Below are 19408 nucleotides of genomic sequence, written 5' to 3' on the forward strand. Positions count from 1 at the left end.
ATTGGACGTCAGTTCTAGACATTGAGCTGGTTGTGACAGTCTTGATGCGGTGGTCCTCCTTCCATACCTTGACTGACCTGGCTGTGTGGCATGGAGATTGTCCTGCTGGAAAAAAAAAAAGCCATAACTCAGAATTAGAGTACATTGTCAAGGCAAAATTAAGTTTTATTCTAGGACAACCTTGTACAGTCGTATGCAAAGGTTTAGGAACCTCTGACAACTTCCATGATTTTCATTTATAAATATTTGAGTGTTAGGATCAGCAATTTCACTTTGATTTACCAATAACTGAAGGACAGTAATATTTCAGTAGTGAAATCAGGTTTATTGGATTAACAGGTAATGTGCAATATGCATCAAAATAAAATTTGGGCACCCCAACAGGGGAAAAAAAATAATTTAGTAGAGCCTCCTTTAGCAGAAATAACAGCCTCTAGCCACTTCCTATAGCCTGTAATGAGTGTCTGGATTCTGGATGAATGTATTTTGGACCATTCCTCCATAACAAAACAACTCCATTTCAGTTAGGTTTGATGGTTTCTGAGCATGGACAGCTGCTTCAAAATCACCCCACAGATGTTATCTGTCCAGTCCCCAGATATTCAGGTCTGGGGACTGGAATGGCCATTCCAGAACATTGTACTTGTTCCTCTGCATAAATGCCTGAGTAGATTTTGAGCAGTGTTTTGGGGCGTTGTCTTGCTGAAATATCCAGCCCCGGCGTAACTTCAACTTTGTGACTGATTCCTCAACATTATTCTCAAGAATCTACTGATATTGAGTGGAATCCATGCAACCATCAACTTTAACCAGATTCCCAGTACCGGCACTGGCCACACAGCCCCACAGCATGATGAAACCTCCACCAAATTTTACTGTGGGTAGCAAGTATTTTTCTTGGAATGCAGAGTTATTTTGCCGCCATGCATAACACCCCTTGTTATGACCAAATAATTCAATCTTTGTTTCATTGCTCCGCAGCATCTTATTCTAAAATGAACCTGGCTTGTCCAAATGTGCATTTGCATACCTCAAGCGACTCGGTTTGTAGCGTGTGTGCAGAAAAGGCTTCCAGCTTCACCTTGTGCAAAGTGCACTGAATTGTTGAACGATGCACAGTGAAACCATCTGCATCAAGTTGATGTTGTAGAGCTTTGGAGATGGTCTGTGGGCTGTTTTTGACCGTTCTCACCAGCCTTCGCCTTTGCCTCTCCAATATTTTACATGGTCTGCCACTTCTGGCTTTAACAAGAACTGTGCTCACTATGTTCCTCACAGTGGACTCTGACAGCTTATATCTCTGCAATAACTTTTTGTAGCCTTCCCCTAAACCATACTGTTGAACAAGCGTTGTTGTCAGGTCATTGGAGAGTTGTTTTGAGGCCTCCATGTTGCCACTCTTCAGAGGAGAGTTAAAAAGAACAACAACTTGCACTTGGCCACCTTATATACCTTTTCTCATGATTGGATGCACCTGTCTATGAAGTTCAAGGCTTAATGAGCTCACCAAAGCAATTGTGTGTTCCAAGTAATCAGTGCTAAGTAGTTACAGGTATTCAAATCAACAAAATGGCAAGGGTGCCCAAATTTATGCACCTGGCTAATTTCATTTTGATGCATATTACACATTTTCTGTTAATCCAATAAACCTGATTTCACTACTGAAATATTACTATGTCCTTCAGTTATTTGATAAATCAAAATGAAATTGCCTATCCTAACACTCAAATATTTCTAAATGAAAATCATGGAAATTGTCAGGGGTTCCTAAACTTTTGCATATGACTGTATGTGGCTTGATTCATGCGCCTTTCACGAAGATGAATGTGCCCCCCGATTCCAGGCTTGCTGAGGCACCACCAGATCACAGATCCTCCAAAAGATTTCTCAGTGGTTGAGGGACACCTTGGCTCGTAAGCCTCGCAAGGTCTCTGTAACCATTAGATGACCAGATGTTGGACAAAGCTTAAAAAAATTGGACTCAGAGTTGATCTTAATCCAGTCCTCTAAGGTCCAATCTTTATGCTCTTTTACAAATCTCAGCATGGCTCTCCTTTGATTCTCAATGATGAAATACTGTATATTTTTAGCTTTTCATGACCTTAGCCCTGCCTTTAGGAGCCTGTTTTAAACCGTCCTCACGGTGCGATTCACCCCAGCAGCTGTTTGTCATTCTTTTTGTAGGTCACTTGATATCACCCTATGGTTGGCGAGCGGCATTCAAATGTTTGCAGTCATCCCAGTCAACAGAGACTCGTTTTTACCTTCTGCCAGTCTGTAGCTTTGATGTCTCCAAGTTCTGCTGCTTGACCTTGTTCTTATAAACCCTGTCTATGACATTTTAAGGATGGAAGCCACATGAGGCTCAGTGTGTCCCTCTGAAATAGTCTGGAATGGTCTGGAATGGTCAATGGCTTCCTCTTACTTTAGATGTACTCCTAGTACTTGTTTTTGCCATCCAGTCAGCCTGTCTGTAGAAGATAGTGATGATAACAGCAGTACATATGTACTGTGGGATGTGGTAGCCTAGTGGTTACAGTGTTGAGCTTCCAATTGGAAGGTTGTGAGTTCAAATCCCAGGTCCACCAAGCTGCCACTGCTGGGCCCATTAGCAAGGCCCTTAACCCTCAATTTTCTCAGTTGTATAAAAATGAGATAAAAATGTAAGTTGCTCTGGATAAGTGCTTCTGCTAAATAATGTAAATGTACATAATTTAAAAAAATATTTGTCCTAAAATTACATACAAATAAGAAATGTGAAAGTGTTTGGAGGTTTTTATTTTTATTTGTATTTGTATTTTTTATTTGTATTTTATTTTATTTTATTTTATTTTTTTTTTCAAAAACTAGATCAAATATAAAAAAAATGAAAGGTAAAATATCCTATTAAATGTATTATTAAGAGAATCATGACTTTTTAGTGTTTTTTATTTACACCTTAAGCTTGTAGAAAGGACCATCAATGTCTCTGGTAGTGACAGGTTAGAGCTGAAAGGACCGCGGAGAATTGTGGGTAATCCTACATTCAGGCAGGAAGGCAGCACGATGGCCAGCCAAAGTAATGTGGATGTTTGACTCGGGTTTTCGTTGTTTTTAACTCACCACTTTGTTTCGTATTTGTGTATTTATTTCGTTGTTCGCGCGATGAGCGGAAGTGAATTGTCTCTGCAGGCTTTGTCCTGGAGGAAGCTGTATTTGAGCCGGGCGAAGCTCAAAGCTACAAGCCGCACTTCAGCTCTGCTTTCCGGCTTCGCCATGGTGAGTAACTCCGCTCCCCCTCCAGAGCAGCATCATAACATCACAACACTTCATTTTCTACCAAATACGCATCATGTCTACACACATGGATATTATTTAACATCGTATGTTTCTTAATTGGACGTTTTGACGTCTGGTTATGCTGAAAATTTGCATTTGTCGTCGTTTATTGCCAATAAAAACAATCATACATGCATGATCTAATCTGTGCTGCAGTGACAAAACCATAAAAAAAAGCCTCTTTGGCTTATGTATCACGAACAGATCAAGAATATGGAGAATATAACACTCAATGGCCAATATTAGGAAGGTTGTTATGCATGCTCATTCATATGGTTATTCAGTCTGTCAGTCTTGTCATCAGGTGACAGCTGTGAAATGCAAAAATCATGTAAATACACAGGTCTTCTTCCAGTTAGTCACACAGTAAATGTAAATAACGTCATCTCGGTGACTTTAAACATGGATGTTGATTCCTGATTCCTGAGTATTACAGAAGCTGATCATGGGGGTAAACTAGAGTCACTGTCCTATGACCAGTTCTTTAGTTTATTGACTTGGCTACAGTTATTTTTCAGCTACTCAAGTATCAGCAAAACCTCTCCATCTGAGTGTCCCTGCCATAAATATTATTGTGTGTGTGTGCAGGTTGCGATGGTGGAGGTTCAACTGGATACAAATCATGATTATCCCCCTGGTCTACTGATCGCGTTCAGTGCATGTACCACAGTTTTGGTTGCGGTTCATCTCTTTGCTCTGATGATCAGCACCTGCATCTTGCCCAACATCGAAGCCGTCAGCAACGTACACAACCTCAACTCGATTCGTGAGTCTCCACACGAACGTATGCATCGCCATGTCGAGCTGGCCTGGGCCTTCTCAACCGTCATCGGCACACTGCTTTTCCTTGCTGAGGTCGTCCTACTCTGCTGGGTCAAGTTTTTACCCATCAGGCCCAAAAATCAGAAAAATGGCACAGTCTCGGCAGGGGTGGCCGCTGCCATCACCTCCACTTCTATCATGGTACCCTTTGGTCTCATCTTTATCGTTTTCGCCGTCCATTTTTACCGCTCTCTTGTCAGTCACAAAACTGACCGTCAGTTCCGGGAGCTAGAGGAGCTGGAGGATCTGACACGACTTCAGAATGAGCTGGACCAGAGAGGAGAAACATCGGTGCTACACTCTCCAGCTTCTCAATAGAAGATGTCTTGACCATCCTGAGTCCGCTGTAACTGCTGTATGTCTTAGTTTTTGCATGTGGATTTAAAGGTATTGATGAAAGCTAAAATACACCTCAGGCTTTACCAGCTTCCATTAAGGGGAACTATCCTGAGGTTGGTTTTTTTTTTTTTTTTTTTTTTAAATTGTTTTAATTGCTTGTTTTTGCATTTTCAAAATGAAAATCCTACTTTTTCTAAAAGAGGCAGAATCCAAAAAACACAATAATACTGTTTCTAATACTGTGTCTGTTAATCAATGTGAATTAGGAGTGTGAGCGTATATCTGTGTGACAGTATATCACGATAAAGACCTCAGCATTATGCTTTAACAAGATCACTGAGCTATAATTAAGTACCGTGATGTAACCAAATCCATCTGCTTGACATCCCGTTAGTTTATCATATTTTTTAAATCCCTGATGTAAAAGCTGGGATTTTGGAGGGTATCTGGTGTTCCACAGATCCTTGAGTATCCAGCATGCATGGTAACTAGTAGGACAGCAAAATATGTGACATTTCAATTTAATGCCAGTTCCTTCTTACTTGAAGACATGCTTAGATGAACTTGTACTTTCTTTGGTCTGTTATCTTATTTGATATGAACATTTCCAAGAATGTCCCTGTAAACCTGCATTCGCACTGTTGGAAAAAAACGTGTGGAACAGTGTTTCTCAGTATGATGGAAGCCATAGATTTCTGTGAGCAGTTGATGCTAATCAGTGCACGTGAGCAAAGGCTGGACTTTGGACCTCCTAGACACTTTGTTTTTCTCACTGTGAAACATTATGCATCTTTTCAATCATCTGAGTCTTAGTCAAGATGCAACATTATTAAGACTGGAGGGTTCCTATACTGTGATTAGCACAGCCTGAAACAGTAGACAGTAAAGTTCAGCAAAATGGTCAGTACACGCGTCACTGCTGAGTCACGCTTGAACACAAGGTTAATCACAAGCCACGTGGAGTATAAAAGTGAAGAACGCACATTTTTGCTGTTTTTGATTTTTGGAGTTAATCACTGAAACCATTTTATAGGTGAATGATACATTTATTTTAAAAAGTGCTGCGATTTTTAATATGATAGCTCTCAATATTTTTACTGATGAACTCGATATTCTGTAATTATGAATGTCGGTGCCAAAATATGACTGTTAGACTGATGTTGAATTCCCATATAATCATAGAACTGGTGGTTAGTATGGCAAAATATCATGATACTTGACTTTCTTTTGCTGTGTCATGAAAATCAGTGTTGTTTTTGTGCCAGCGATGTTGCAGAGCTGTAAGAAGACCTACATTATTAAAGAAAAGAAATTGTAGAAAAATAGAATTTAAAGTACAATAACAGGAGGAATAAGGAAGCGAGCGTGGAGTCAGTCAGTGTTACAAAAGTGCTGCCTGTAATAATATATATAATATGACACACTCATATCATCATTGTCCAGGCCTTTATAGTAAATCTTCAAGCTTCTATCATGATTTATTCTATAATTTCAGTATGGTATATCCTAAAAATGACTACATTACAAAAATCTTCGAGTGCCAGTGGTCTGACTTTTTATGAACACAAAGTTAATCACAAAGCAAGAGAAGTTGATCATGCTTAAATCTTTGTGCTGTGATAAAGTCTAAGTACGTGCCACGTTTCATGGTTTGTTGCACACCTGAGTATCAGCACATGCGTAACTGCCATTACTGCATAATCACTGAACCAAGCGACATTTTGGTGTTTGGTGAATGTTTACAAATCTATAAATAATGTGCCAAATACTTTTGATTCACACCTCTAGTCTGTACTGGTTTCTAATTTAGCTTAATGAAATAAACTGTACTTATTTCCATTAACTCTCTAAAGGTATCTGTGGCTTTTGGTACTATTTAAAACACTCCTCATGTCATTTCACCCTAATTCCCTTGGCCATCCTAGGAGCAATAAGCCAGTTAATTAATAGGATCTATTTAAGAACCGACTAGCTACAATTTTATAGCTGCTGAGCAACACATGGACTTGTCCTTAATAAAAGCTTCATTTTTACGAATTAAAGGTCTGAAGGATTTAGTTGTCCTACATTTTAGGCTACAGACATTCCTCATCTGGTGTCATGTGTTTTTATACTTTGAGCTGTTGCTATGATTTGTTTGAAACCATGGTTCATCCTCTGGTGTTAAAGGTGTTGAAAACAGTACCACAACTTCAAAATAACTGCTTTAACAACATGAGGGTCACATTTTGGTGTTAAACCATTTGCTAAGTGGTGTGGCCTTGAAGTTTTGTGTTTTTTTTCTTTTCTTTCTGTCAAGCGCACAGTGTATAAATAGTTTACAAATCTGAATGAAATAAAATGAAATATACCAACCCATGCATCACTGAGTACTCATTTTATATTGCTGAGCAGTTTATATTTGGGTATACTAAGTGCCTACCTGCACATTATAAAAGAATCATGGAGATACAGGTCTCAGTTAATGTTCACATCAGTAATGGGGGAAAAGTGTGATCTCTGAGTCAGAGATTGGTGCTAGATGGGCTGGTCTGAGTATTTCAAAAACTGCTGATCCCCAGGTGATATCATGCACAGACAGCAGGATTCACCAGTTGATTTTTTTTTAAACCTATCGGCTGGAACAGAACCGGTCACGTCCCTCCGTCAGTACCGACTGAACATCCTGCAGCATCACCTGTAGAACAGAGAGGCAGTGAGTGAGGCAGATGAACAAACAGAAAGACAATTGTTAAATCATATGACTGATAAAAAGTACATTTATATGTGCCTAAAAGTGTACAACTAGTTCTTCCCCTACACACACTACAGTACATTTTCCAGTGTTTAAGCTTAAATCTGTTATATTACCGGAGGGATGGGGTACAGCGGTGGTGTTGGTGCATGCTTTATGTCGTAATCACACACTGTCCCGCACCTGGGCATGTCGTCTAACCAGAACCCCTCATATAGTTGACCCCTGCCGGTGTAAAAGAAGCGTCCGTGTCCGTGTTTCTTCCCGTCTTTCCAGCTGCCCTCATATCTGTTCCCATTCACTTACACACATACAGAGGATTAGTGTTCTTTTTATATCCTACCTTTTTTCAGCATCATGAGGTGGTTTTAAAATAATGTACTGTACACAATTGCACTATACTGTACATTTTCATGTCTTTTTCACCTTTTCCCCCAAATTGGGACCTGATGGGTTGAAAATTAAAAGAAAAAAAAATGTCATGTTTCGGAAAACTTTATTTTCAGAAACAGTCATAATGACCTATAACAGCAGCTGACCAATCCGCAGCCTCATTTAAAGTCTCTGTGTGGAAGTGAACGCAGTTACACACTAGCCTGTTTATTCTTTCTTGAATCATTTCAAGCTTCCTGCACACTTCAATTATTCGGTTCACATACTTTCTTAATAATAAGGGGGGGTCAAAGTGTTTTATATGAGATATAAAAATATATACCGAGCCACAGCACGCCCTGACCCTGGGGTTTATCCTTCAGCCACTCTCCTTCATACACATCTCCATTTTCATAAGTCATCCTTCCCCATCCGCTCCTCTTGTTCTCCACCCACTCTCCCTCATATTGTGATGACGAGCTGTAGAAACGTGTCCCTAACCCCTGTGAGCAAATACACACAAAGGTTCAATTTTTCTTTATATCTATCTTCTGTTGAGCTGCACTTCGATCCTGTCTTCTCCATTTTGGTTAAGTCACTTTATCCATCTAAAAAAATCATTTTATTCCTTAAGTAACGTGTGTTAGATAAGAGTGGGTGGAGATATATTTCTAATAATATTAATCTTGAAACATATTTCAAAACTAAATTGTGTGATCATATTGTATTAATCATATCTGTTACACACTCCTTCATTAGTACTTCTGAGGAAATTCTGAGTTGTTCGTGAAGATGAAAATAGGCATGTTAAAGGACAGCATTGGAGTGTAGAGTGATACCCACCTCTTTCTTATCATTTCTCCATGTGCCTGAATAAACTTTTACGTATTTATTAGTTGATCGCTGCAGTTTGCTGAGCATCCCATAGCCGTCACGGCCATTCTGTTTCCATTCACCTTCATACACAGCTCCAGCTCTCTTCCACACTTGAGTTCCTTTTCCTTTCCACAAAAAGCAGAGAGTTTGAGAGATCTATCTATCTATCTATCTATCTATCTATCTATCTATCTATCTATCTGTCTGTCTGTCTGTCTGTCTATCTATCTATCTATGTATATGTAAAACTAAGGAAGCTACTAAAGGGGACTACAACTACAAAACAAATCTCTTTTATAAAACATCCAGTATAATGCAGCTCGTATCATCAAATGAAGCTAAGATCATTCTTAGGTAACTTCCCCTTTATTTACGGATACATTATTAGTCCAAACAAAAATTTAAAGCACAGAAAAAGAAAGTATGAATATGATCAATTACAATTCTGCCTGTCTTTAAAAATAGTTCAGAATCACAATGCAAGAATAGATGAAGTGCTGGGTCTGGATAAACGACTTACTGCGCATGCGCATTTTAGATTAGGCAAATTAGTTAGATAGACAAATTAGTTAGATAGGAAAATAAGCACTATTTCAGATTGTAATGATACAGAGTGATAGTGAGTTACCGTGTCTCATGTTATCCTTCCATTCTCCAGTGTATTGGTCTCCGTTTGTGCTGTAGATGGTATTGAGGATGCCATTTTTTTGAGCCTTTCTATCCACTAGTTGTACAAGTGACTCAGTTTTCCGGGGTTTCTTCATGATAGGCATTACTCCACTTATACAAGGGTTTATTTTTATTTATTTTAATTAAAAACCCCTGACGATTATAGTGTTAAACCGTCGGAGTGTAGAAGTCTTTTATTGACATATAACCATAGCAACAACTGACGCTTTACAGGCGGAAGTGCTGCACAAAATAATCTATAAATCATCTATAAATATAAAAATATTGTAAGCACCATGTACATACTGTACGAGGAACATGCATGAATATTTGTTACAATTTTGCAAATAAATATTTACCTATAAATAATTAATAGATGAGTTAAATAAGAGATATTAGTGCCACAATCAATCTAATTAAATTCAGTTTTTTCATCCAAACTCTTACATTGTTATTTTAATACAAAATATTAAAAAATCTATCTATCTATCTATCTATCTATCTATCTATCTATCTATCTATCTATCTATCTATCTATCTATCTATCTATATGTCTGTCTATCTATCTATCTATCTATCTATCTATCTATCTATCTATCTATCTATCTATCTATCTATCTACAGAGGTGTCAAGTAACGAAGTACAAATACTTTAGCCAAATGTTTTCTGAGCTTAAATTATTGCTATATTTGTAAGTTAATTGTGCAAAGCTATAGTTTTTGTTATTATCAGTCGATTACTGAGAGTATTGTAGTGACCTAGTACTAACATACTAATAATGATAAATTTGCGATGTTTGCTGTGGCAAACTTGGGTACATGCCAATGGTTTGCTTGTTACCAGTAGGCTATGATTCAACATTGCAAACTAGTTTGGTGGCTCGGTGTGAGATTTGAAATTCAAATTTAACCAAATGTTATCGGAGCTTATATTGTTACTATATGCAATATTTGTAAGTTAATTGTGCAAAGCTATAATCTACAGCTGGTTGATAAGTTATGTACTAAAGATAGTCATGATCCTGTCTGTGTATGAAAGTGCACACGCCTGTATGGGGCCCTATGGGTCCTTGTAAAGGGGTAATAGACCCAACTATTAGCCAAATGCCGTTTAAAATGATTTTACTGCTAATTTTCAGTCATGCCAGCAGCTGCTTGTGGTCCTAAAACAGCTTTGAAGGGATAGTTCCCTTCAAAGAAAAATTCTGTCATCATTTTCTCATCCTCATGTTGTTATAAATCTGCATGAATTTCTTTATTCTGATGAATACAAAAGAAGATATTTTGATAAATGATGGTAAGCACACAGCTGATTGTAACCATTGACTTCCTTTTGTCCTTAAATTTCCTTGCATTACTTTTATACTTTAAGTAGTTCTGAAACCAACTTGAGTAAAAGCTTGAGTTGATACTTCAACTTCTACAGAAGTATTTTTAAACCATAGAATCTATATTCTACCTGAGTAATGAATGTGAATACTTTTGACACCCTTGTCTATCTGTCTGTCTGTCTGTCTGTCTGTCTATCTATCTATCTATCTATCTATCTATCTATCTATCTATCTATCTATCTATCTGTCTGTCTATCTATCTATCTATCTATCTATCTATCTATCTATCTATCTATCTATCTGTATGTATATCTATCTATAAATATATTTAAAAAAGTTATTATTTAATGAAATCTTAATAACAGTAGTTCATGCAGAGCTTTTGAGAAACAGGGTATAATTGTTTATATAATTTATTTATAAATTTTTTTTTTTCACAATTGTGTATATTTGATATAATACTGTTTGGCTAATTTTACAAACTACATTTACATTTACAGCATTTGAGCCTCTTAACATGGTTCATACCATGATACCATGAGCCTAAGACACTGTTCAATGTTGTTTTGTTATATACGTGTATATATTTATATATACATATATATTTATGTGTGTGTATATATATATATATACGTGTGTATATATATATATATATATATATATATATATATATATATATATATATATATATATATATCAATCACATCACTAAAAATATACTGAAGATAGTGCGCGTGCGCACAGCAAATCTATCAGGATAGGTCAAACGCATGCGTGTAAGTAACGCGCATGCGCAGTGCGTACTGTCTACAAAAGGGGAGAAAGCAGATGAGCATGGCAGTGGGTACAATGTCACTGGAGAGATGTCGGAGTGAATGGGAAGAAATAGAGAAAGAATGTCAACAGCTGCAGGTTTGGACTTATTTATTAGACTGTGGACTTTTAATCTAAACCAATAAGAAGCGGATAAAGTTTTAACAATGGTATTTGTTCAATGTTTTCTGCTTACTTAAGCTAGCAGTGTTGCTAACATGTTTGTGAACATTTACTTTGCCTCTTCGTTTGTCTGTTTGTGCGTGTTTTCGTTCTTAACCGACGTTTAAAGTGTCCTTGAGAAGACGTGCTTGAGAGTTAGTTAGTGAGCATCTGAAAATAATAATGTTGTGTGTTTATTTTTAATCATGACAGTATCAGCTGCTGCATGTTGTGGATGTCATTAATGATTGTCTGACTGTGTGTGATTTAATCAAAGTAAACAATTTACTAACCTCAGTTGATTTTAAATGTGTTACTATCTCGTCCTTCACAATGATTAAAGCTAATGAGATTGTGTAATGTGATCTAGGTAAATAATGCCTGTTTTTATTAAGCTTGTCTTTGGATTTCTTCTCTATCTGTGCTTCTCTTTGACTATAAATAAGCATCCTTTAGATTAGATGTGTGTCTGATCTCTACTGCTACTAATACTTCTAATACTACTACTACTAATTTATTATTATTATTATTATTATTATTATTATTATTTATTAGTGGTAGTATTAGCTGAATGTGTAATATTACTGAACACAGTTCATTTGTTTTTATGTTTAAGTGTTAGTCCTCTGTTTGTAAGTAGAGTGTTTACAGTGTAATACACTCATAATAATGATTGTGTTTGTTATTTATTAGGAGACACATAAGGTGTACCGGCAGAAGCTGGATGAACTCACAAACCTGCAGGCGATCTGCAGCAGTGCCATATGCAAGCAGAGGAAGGGCCTTAAAGAGCTCGGGCTCACACTTCGTCAGTATGTTTATTCTTCATCTGCTGGACACGTTTGTATGAGCTGATGATCAGTTATATGACCTATGACTGAGGAAAACAAATGCAGAATCCAGTTCATGTAGTAAAAGTTAAGCATAGTACATACATTTCCCAAAGAAATAGGATATTTTGCATAGTGGTATCCATCAAAATGCCTCTAAGGCTGTTATGTTTGTTATGTTTATGTTTTTCTGGAAAGTTTGAGTAACTAAATTTTTCAAACCCACTACACATATATACATGTATGTATGAATGTATGTATGTATGTGTATATATGTAATAGCATTAGCTTTTCTCTCTGCTGTTAGTCGGAGTGGCATTAGGCAAATGTGGGTGTTTTGTGAGGTCATGTATGCGGAAGGGGGCAGACAGCTCCTTCCTCTGAGTTCCTGTGAGGCTGCATAAACCAGCAGTTGAAAAAGATGAGGTTTAGGTCACTCTTTATGCAGCTGATAGCTGTTGTGTTAAAGACAAGAGGCAAGTGACCAAACTAGAGAGAAAATAATATTGACATGATAGCATTATTGCAATATTGACATGATAGCAAAATAAAGAGTGAATATGATCAGCACACTATTGCTGGGCCTTTTGAGGAATTTGATTTGTAAAGCTTATGTAGATTAATTGTGCCTTCAGATGTGCAAAAACATGTGACGACAAAGAGTCTCTGGCTATAAATCGCCTACAGTCGCAGATTAAAGAGAAGCAGAATGTCTTCTTCGACATGGAAGCCTACTTGCCAAAGAAGAATGGGTGAGTAGCTATTTCATTTGATCAAAGATGAAAATAGAGAATAGAGCTCTACCTTTAAATGACCCACATGCATTTACTTTTCTGATCTAACATCACAAATAACAACAAAGGTCATTTGATATTTGTAAGATGGGTATTGCATAGTTGGGATAAACTGAGTACACTCGTAGCTCAAGGTCATTGCAATCAGGGAGAAAATGCTGAGGGGTGAAATAGAGCTTTGTCCATTTTGCAGCTGGACATCACTCGTACTTCTGTCCTGAGAGACGTTTGTGTGTGTGTGTGGAAAGTGCAGCGTGATTTAAAACGCATTTTCATCTTCATTACGAACAGCAGCTTGGACACACTGCATAAACTGGATTCCAGTATGGTGAATATAAACGGCTTCGATCATACAGAACGGTTGTGATCTATTCTGATGTATATCTGATGTCTGCACTGTGAATTACAGTACAGTAGCTCAAGCCTGTTTGCTTGGGCTGTTTGTTTTTACATGACTGTCCTTGTTGATTATAATACTGACAGACGAGCGTGCGAATACAGGTGATCCAGCTGTCAACACTGAGATTATGTTTTATATCATTGTATCCTGTCATGGTTAAAATCACACTAAGCTGGGTGAGGTTCTGGGTGAGGGTTTACAGTGTATATACATCAAGGGTTTCCAAACATTTTGGGCAAATTTACCAACATGGACATGATGCATTTTTTTTTTTTTCAGCCAGGTCTTCAGACTGCCTGCAGACGGTCTGGACTCTGTAGCAGATTTTCTTGGCAAATGAACGCCCAATAGGCATCTGTAAATCAGCCAATCACATTTTGTTTTGTGCAGAGTCATGCTTAGTGTGAGAAAATTAAGTAAAGTCAACGTGCTTACAAAAACATACTGGCATGCAACCACAAATCGTTCGTTAATAAAAAGTAACGTAAATTAATGAGTCTATATCGTGAACGTCACATCATTAGCTGATAGTTACAGTTATAAACATGATGGCTTCCCTCTTCTATGAGGGGTGTACAGCATCACAGCAGCTTTGTTTTCAGGCAGACCACTTAAAAAAAAAACAAAAAAAAAAACAGCCAATCAGATGACTGCTTGGATACTCCTGAAGTGTTTTCAGTTGTGTGTGTCATATGCGTCAGATGTTCAGCTTGACATTTGAGGCTGAAACTAAATTGTTTGTAACGCCCAGGAACATCCCATAATTGTAGCACACAAAATGCATCTCCTTAGTTATAGCAATATTCAGAATTCATTCATTCATTCATAAATTTGAAATGTTTTGTGTCCAATACACAGTTATATGCAGGAATATAACTTGCAGTGGAATAGAAACCTGGCCTACTTCTCTTCAGACCGTTCATAAAAATAGGAAACTAATAAAATGTAAGAAATATGCAGAAAGAAAATCAAAGATGGTGCAAAAACGAGAGATATGTACAGAACCGAAGGTAACCAAAGCAGTGTGTAAGGTGGATGTACGCAAATGTGTCAAAAACAGGAATGTCTAGTACGGGATGTGGTAGTGGTTAAGGCATTGGATTACTGATTGGAAGGTCATGAGTTCAAATCCCAGGTTCACCACTGCTGGGCCCCTGAGCAAGGCACTAAACCATCAATTGCTCTGTTGTCTAAATTGAAATTAATTGTAAGTCACTCTGAATAAGAGTGTCTGCTAAATACCTTAAATGTATCTGTGTAGTAATAATACAACGTGCATGTCTGTGAAGAGTCTTTCTGTATTCCTAAAGGATCTGTATGGCGGACGTATCTGTGTGTAGGGGTCTGATGTCCTGATGGACAAAGCTCTCTGTGTTAGACTTCAGATGACAGAAGCGAGTCTTTGGGTCAGCGGGTCATGACTTGGGTGTTTTGTGTCTTTTGTATTCTGTGGTTCTTCTCTCCCAAATTTATGCTGATTTTATGGCTACGTTATATAAAAGCACTTTGCTCTGAATGACAACCACTTGAATTCGGACTTAGTTGTTTTTCCAGTGAACCAGAAATCATCAGATTTGAAAGCATGGACATGCAGTTTGAATTTGGGTTGAGAGGGTTTTTTTTTTTTTGTGGTTTATGCCGTAAACCTTTCCTGTTAAAATTAGTTATGTCAACAAAAATCTGATCTGACTGCATCATTAATACTGCAGGATGAGACTCCAGTATATGTTCAGAAATGTTCCAGTTATGTGCCTTAACATGCCTCTTCTTCTTCTCCTTTAACAGGTTGTACTTAAACCTGGTTCTTGGAAATGTGAACGTAACACTACTCAGCAACCAGGCAAAGTAAGAACCTCCAAGTAATTAATTTTCCACTCACATTCTTTAAAAGTAAGTGACGGTGTATTCTCTTTGTGTCGCTACAGGTTTGCTTATAAGGACGAGTATGAGAAGTTTAAGCTCTTCATGACCATAATACTGCTGCTGGGTGCCATCACATGCCTCTTCCTGCTGAACTACCGGTGAGATCTTCGGTATGCGTTCACCTCCTTACATTTTAATGAAATGCAACTGAACCAATGTTGTCTTTATTCTCTTCTGTGTCACAGCGTTATAGATGAAATCTTCAATTTTTTATTGGTGTGGTATTACTGTACGCTGACCATCAGGGAAAGCATTCTCATCAACAACGGCTCCAGGTGAGGATCATAAACACTTCAGTTTCCTTGAGGAAAACGGATGACCAAGCTGATACAGAGTGTGGTCTATAATTCCATCTATAATTTCTTTCCATTTATATTGGCTCATAAACCCTGCCAACAGGCAAATCTATTAAATACTGTAGCATACAGTGATGCCTCGAGATACGAGTGCTTTGACATGCAAATTTTTTGAGATACGAGCTGTGATTCGACCAAATTTTTGTCTTGATATACGAGCAAATTTTTGAGATACGAGCATCCGAGCAGCCGCCGCCGAAACAAAGATCCCCAACAACCGCCTGAGCTCGGCCAAAACCGCCTTTCCACTGCACACGTCAAACAACGGCCGATAAACAGGAAGTCCTTCATTTCCTATGAAGACTCGCAAAGGCAATGCGTGAGGTGCCGACCATCTGTGGGTCTGTAATTTTCAGATCAGTTTTGAGCGTTGGATCCGTTAAAAAAATGTAACTTGTGCGACTTCACGCATCTGATATGCCGACCGGACAGGTTTTTATTAAAACGACCGGCAGACGTTAGTGAGGAAAGAGTGACAAAAAAGGCAAAAACAAGTGAAGAGAAAAGCGATGAAGAAAATGAAGCAAAATTAATGTAAAGAAAACAGAAATTGTAGCAATTAAGTTCAGTTAAGTTAAGAGAATTTCAGTTCTGTCAGGACCACTTTGTCAAAAGAGAATTTATTAGATGATATGCATACAGTTAGTGTTGGCGGTATGGTTCTGTTCTGGGCAAGAATCCATGCGCCCTTCCGCCGCCTGGGGAAAATTGTTTTGAGATACGAGCAATTTGAGATACGAGCAAGATCACGGAACGAATTAAACTCGTTCTTTATTAAATCTTTATAGCTTTATGAATGTGTATTTTATTTATATGAAGAAAGCTATATTTTATTTGTGCGTCTGTGTCTCTGTCTGTCTGTGTCTCTGTCTGTCTGTGTCTCTGTCTGTCTGTGTCTGTGTCTGTGCTTGTCTGTCTGTCTGTGTGTGTGTGTGTGTGTGTGTCTGTCTGACTCTCTGTCTGTGTGTCTTTCAGAATTAAAGGCTGGTGGGTTTTGCATCACTACGTCTCCACTTTTCTCTCAGGTGTCATGCTTACCTGGTGAGACACAAGTACCATCCAAAAAAAAAATAATACACATAACTGGGACACAGTAAATGGCCTGCTTCCTAACTGTCTTTATCTGCTTTAAGGCCTGAGGGTGTGATATATCAGACATTTAGGAGTCAGTTCCTGGCCTTTTCCATCTATCAGAGTAAGAACCGCAGACTGTATGGATTTCTGTGTGGAGTTTTATCACTAAATTGTCAAAGTTTTATAAATAACTACTCAGCATTATGATCTTTGAACAGTTGTCCGTGTTTTCATTTCTGAGCCGTATGTATGTGCATGTTGCAGGTTTTGTGCAGTTTCTGCAGTATTATTATCAGAGCGGGTGTCTGTATCGGCTGCGTGCTTTAGGGGAGAGAAATCAACTGGATCTGACAGTAGGTGAGTTCTACATCAGTATCAGTGCACATGACCGTGAAGTCACACTCTTACGGTTATGTTCTGTCACTGTAACTCTGGCTACGAACAGAAGATGCGTCCCAAATCACATGATTATGCGTAATTCTATGCCATTTTGTAGTAGCAGTCAAGTAATGAATCCTTTATTCAAAAGAAAAGAAACACACTTTGGGATATTGGACACTTCATGCACTTGATTATGTGACAGCTTTGTTTATGTGGTTTGAAAAATTTGCTTAATTTGTTGTATTAAAATTTTTGGGAACAAAATTTCCCTGCAGAGGTGTTATTGCTCTGTCTGATGGTAAATCATGTTGGACATAAAGGTTAACAGGGAAAAGAGGGAAAACAGTCTCTCTCTCCCCCACTCTCTCTTGCCTTATTCCCATCCCTCTCTCTTGGTCTCTGCTCATTTCACTTTCTTTCTGAGCTGCGGCAGGAATAAGTCATTAATACAAGTCGGCACTGGTGTGTCATCCTTACCAGCCCTTCCCTCGGCTCTGCCGTCCATTCACAAGCTGGCACTTGGCCACGCCCACTACGTCCACAGTAACACACAACTAGAATATATCGCTATGATGTAATGGATATTTAGTTTTACACAGTGTCCCATAAGACCAGCATTATAGTTTTAATTAAAAATTTAACAAACCATAAGGCAACAGATCCACAGCCACCCTGACCAGGATAAACCACTTACTGAAGATTAATTAAATGAAATGACAAATGAAACAAATGAATAAAGAATTAAAACATTAGTGTCATTATTGTCCGGTGCTTTTGTCTTCAGTTGGTTACAGACTGAATGATAACATTTTGAAACTATGGAAATGAGGTGCACATTATTGAGCCATGCAAATCTAAGCCGGTGTCAGGTCAGGGCTCTGTGCAGGCCACTCAAGCTCCTCCACTCTTAGCAGTGGCAGACTATGTCTTCATGGCATGCTGGAACAAGCTCAGGCCTCTTCGTTCCAGTGAAGGGAAATTGTAAAGCTACAGAACCTGTGGTATACTTGCGGTAACAGTATGAAGAAGAGCCACATACGGGTCTGGGTATGGGTCTCTCTAGTGCGCACACACTCGTATTCAATATACGTATCTGTTTACAACTTTTTCAGTGAGGCCAAAACTGTTTAATTAACCAGCTTCTTGACTTGATGTGAAACTTTGTGCATTGTCTGTTTTCTGGTTTAGAGGGTTTCCAGTCATGGATGTGGAGAGGGCTGACCTTCCTGCTGCCATTCCTGTTCTTTGGACATGTGAGTTTGAATACTTTACACTGTGACCAGGACATGATGATGATGATGATGATAATAATGATAATTACAATTACATCTTATTACTTTGGCTGAATATCATCTTCCAGTCCCATTATTAACTTAAGCATGCACAGAGAGAACAGAAATACAGTAATGGCAACATTTTTTCCTGAGTATGTGTTGGGGCAGAGATAATGAGTATTTGTGTGTTGTGTTGTGTATAGTTTTGGCAGCTGTACAACGCAGTGACTCTGTTTAAACTTGCTGCACAAGATGACTGTAAAGAATGGCAGGTACAAACACATGCACACACACATTACATGCACACCTCTGCATACAAATCTGACCTGTGACACATTTGTCTAATGATTGCGTGCCACAGGTTTTCATGCTGGCGCTGGCGTTCCTCGTGTTGTTCCTCGGGAATTTCCTCACCACGCTGAAGGTGGTCCATCAGAAGGTACAGAAAAACAACCAGGAGGAGGAGGAGCAAAAGAAAAACTAAGAAGAAAGTACGCTTCCTTTGGGTCACCTCAGGGTGGTTGCCATGGCAACATCCCCTTCACTACAGAGACTGCGTGCTAAAGGAGAGTGAGCAGCGGCGTCTCAATCCTCCATGTACTGTTAGGCGATTTCCGGCAGCGTTAGGCAACAGACATTTCAGCGATTTTACACGGAGGTCAAACTTTTTTTTTTTTTTTTTTTATTGTGGTCAGTGTGAATGTTTACACGTGAGCTTGCTGCTGGAGACGCACACGTGACCAGCGATTCTCAAAAGGGACAGGGGAGGAAAAGAGATCTCAGATGTGCTATTAATTAAACAAGGCTGAATTAAAAACCATGTGTCTGTGTCTTGTAATATCGTAATCACTTTTACATTATGTGTGATGTTTTACCTGATTGGCAGACATACAGTACATAGGGTAACATGTCTAATCAGCAAATTTGATGTCACCTAAAT

The 19408-nt window shown here is 38.4% G+C and overlaps 3 protein-coding genes across 3 annotated transcripts; 2 read left to right on the forward strand and 1 right to left on the reverse strand.

Annotated features, from left to right (window-relative positions):
• Positions 1 to 3032: 3032 nt before the first annotated feature.
• On the forward strand, positions 3033 to 6833 carry orai1b (ORAI calcium release-activated calcium modulator 1b). Its single transcript, XM_060896645.1, has 2 exons — positions 3033 to 3258; positions 3907 to 6833. Exons 1-2 carry the CDS (start codon positions 3145 to 3147, stop codon positions 4456 to 4458), a joined length of 666 nt encoding a protein of 221 aa, XP_060752628.1. The 5' UTR covers positions 3033 to 3144; the 3' UTR covers positions 4459 to 6833.
• Positions 6834 to 6878: 45 nt separating this feature from the next.
• On the reverse strand, positions 6879 to 9302 carry morn3 (MORN repeat containing 3). Its single transcript, XM_060896644.1, has 5 exons — positions 9090 to 9302; positions 8429 to 8586; positions 7929 to 8088; positions 7330 to 7514; positions 6879 to 7156 (listed from the first exon to the last, which is right to left on the reverse strand). Exons 1-5 carry the CDS (start codon positions 9232 to 9234, stop codon positions 7091 to 7093), a joined length of 714 nt encoding a protein of 237 aa, XP_060752627.1. The 5' UTR covers positions 9235 to 9302; the 3' UTR covers positions 6879 to 7090.
• A 1924-nt stretch (positions 9303 to 11226) lies between these two features.
• Positions 11227 to 19285, forward strand: tmem120b (transmembrane protein 120B). The gene is made up of 12 exons (XM_060896430.1): positions 11227 to 11373; positions 12130 to 12248; positions 12902 to 13018; positions 15246 to 15305; positions 15386 to 15481; positions 15569 to 15658; positions 16715 to 16780; positions 16873 to 16934; positions 17078 to 17170; positions 18383 to 18447; positions 18672 to 18740; positions 18830 to 19285. Exons 1-12 carry the CDS (start codon positions 11251 to 11253, stop codon positions 18950 to 18952), a joined length of 1083 nt encoding a protein of 360 aa, XP_060752413.1. The 5' UTR covers positions 11227 to 11250; the 3' UTR covers positions 18953 to 19285.
• The last annotated feature ends 123 nt before the right edge of the window (positions 19286 to 19408 follow it).

The sequence above is a fragment of the Tachysurus vachellii genome, chromosome 20, assembly GCF_030014155.1.
Source record: "Tachysurus vachellii isolate PV-2020 chromosome 20, HZAU_Pvac_v1, whole genome shotgun sequence".
Classification (NCBI taxonomy): domain Eukaryota; kingdom Metazoa; phylum Chordata; class Actinopteri; order Siluriformes; family Bagridae; genus Tachysurus; species Tachysurus vachellii.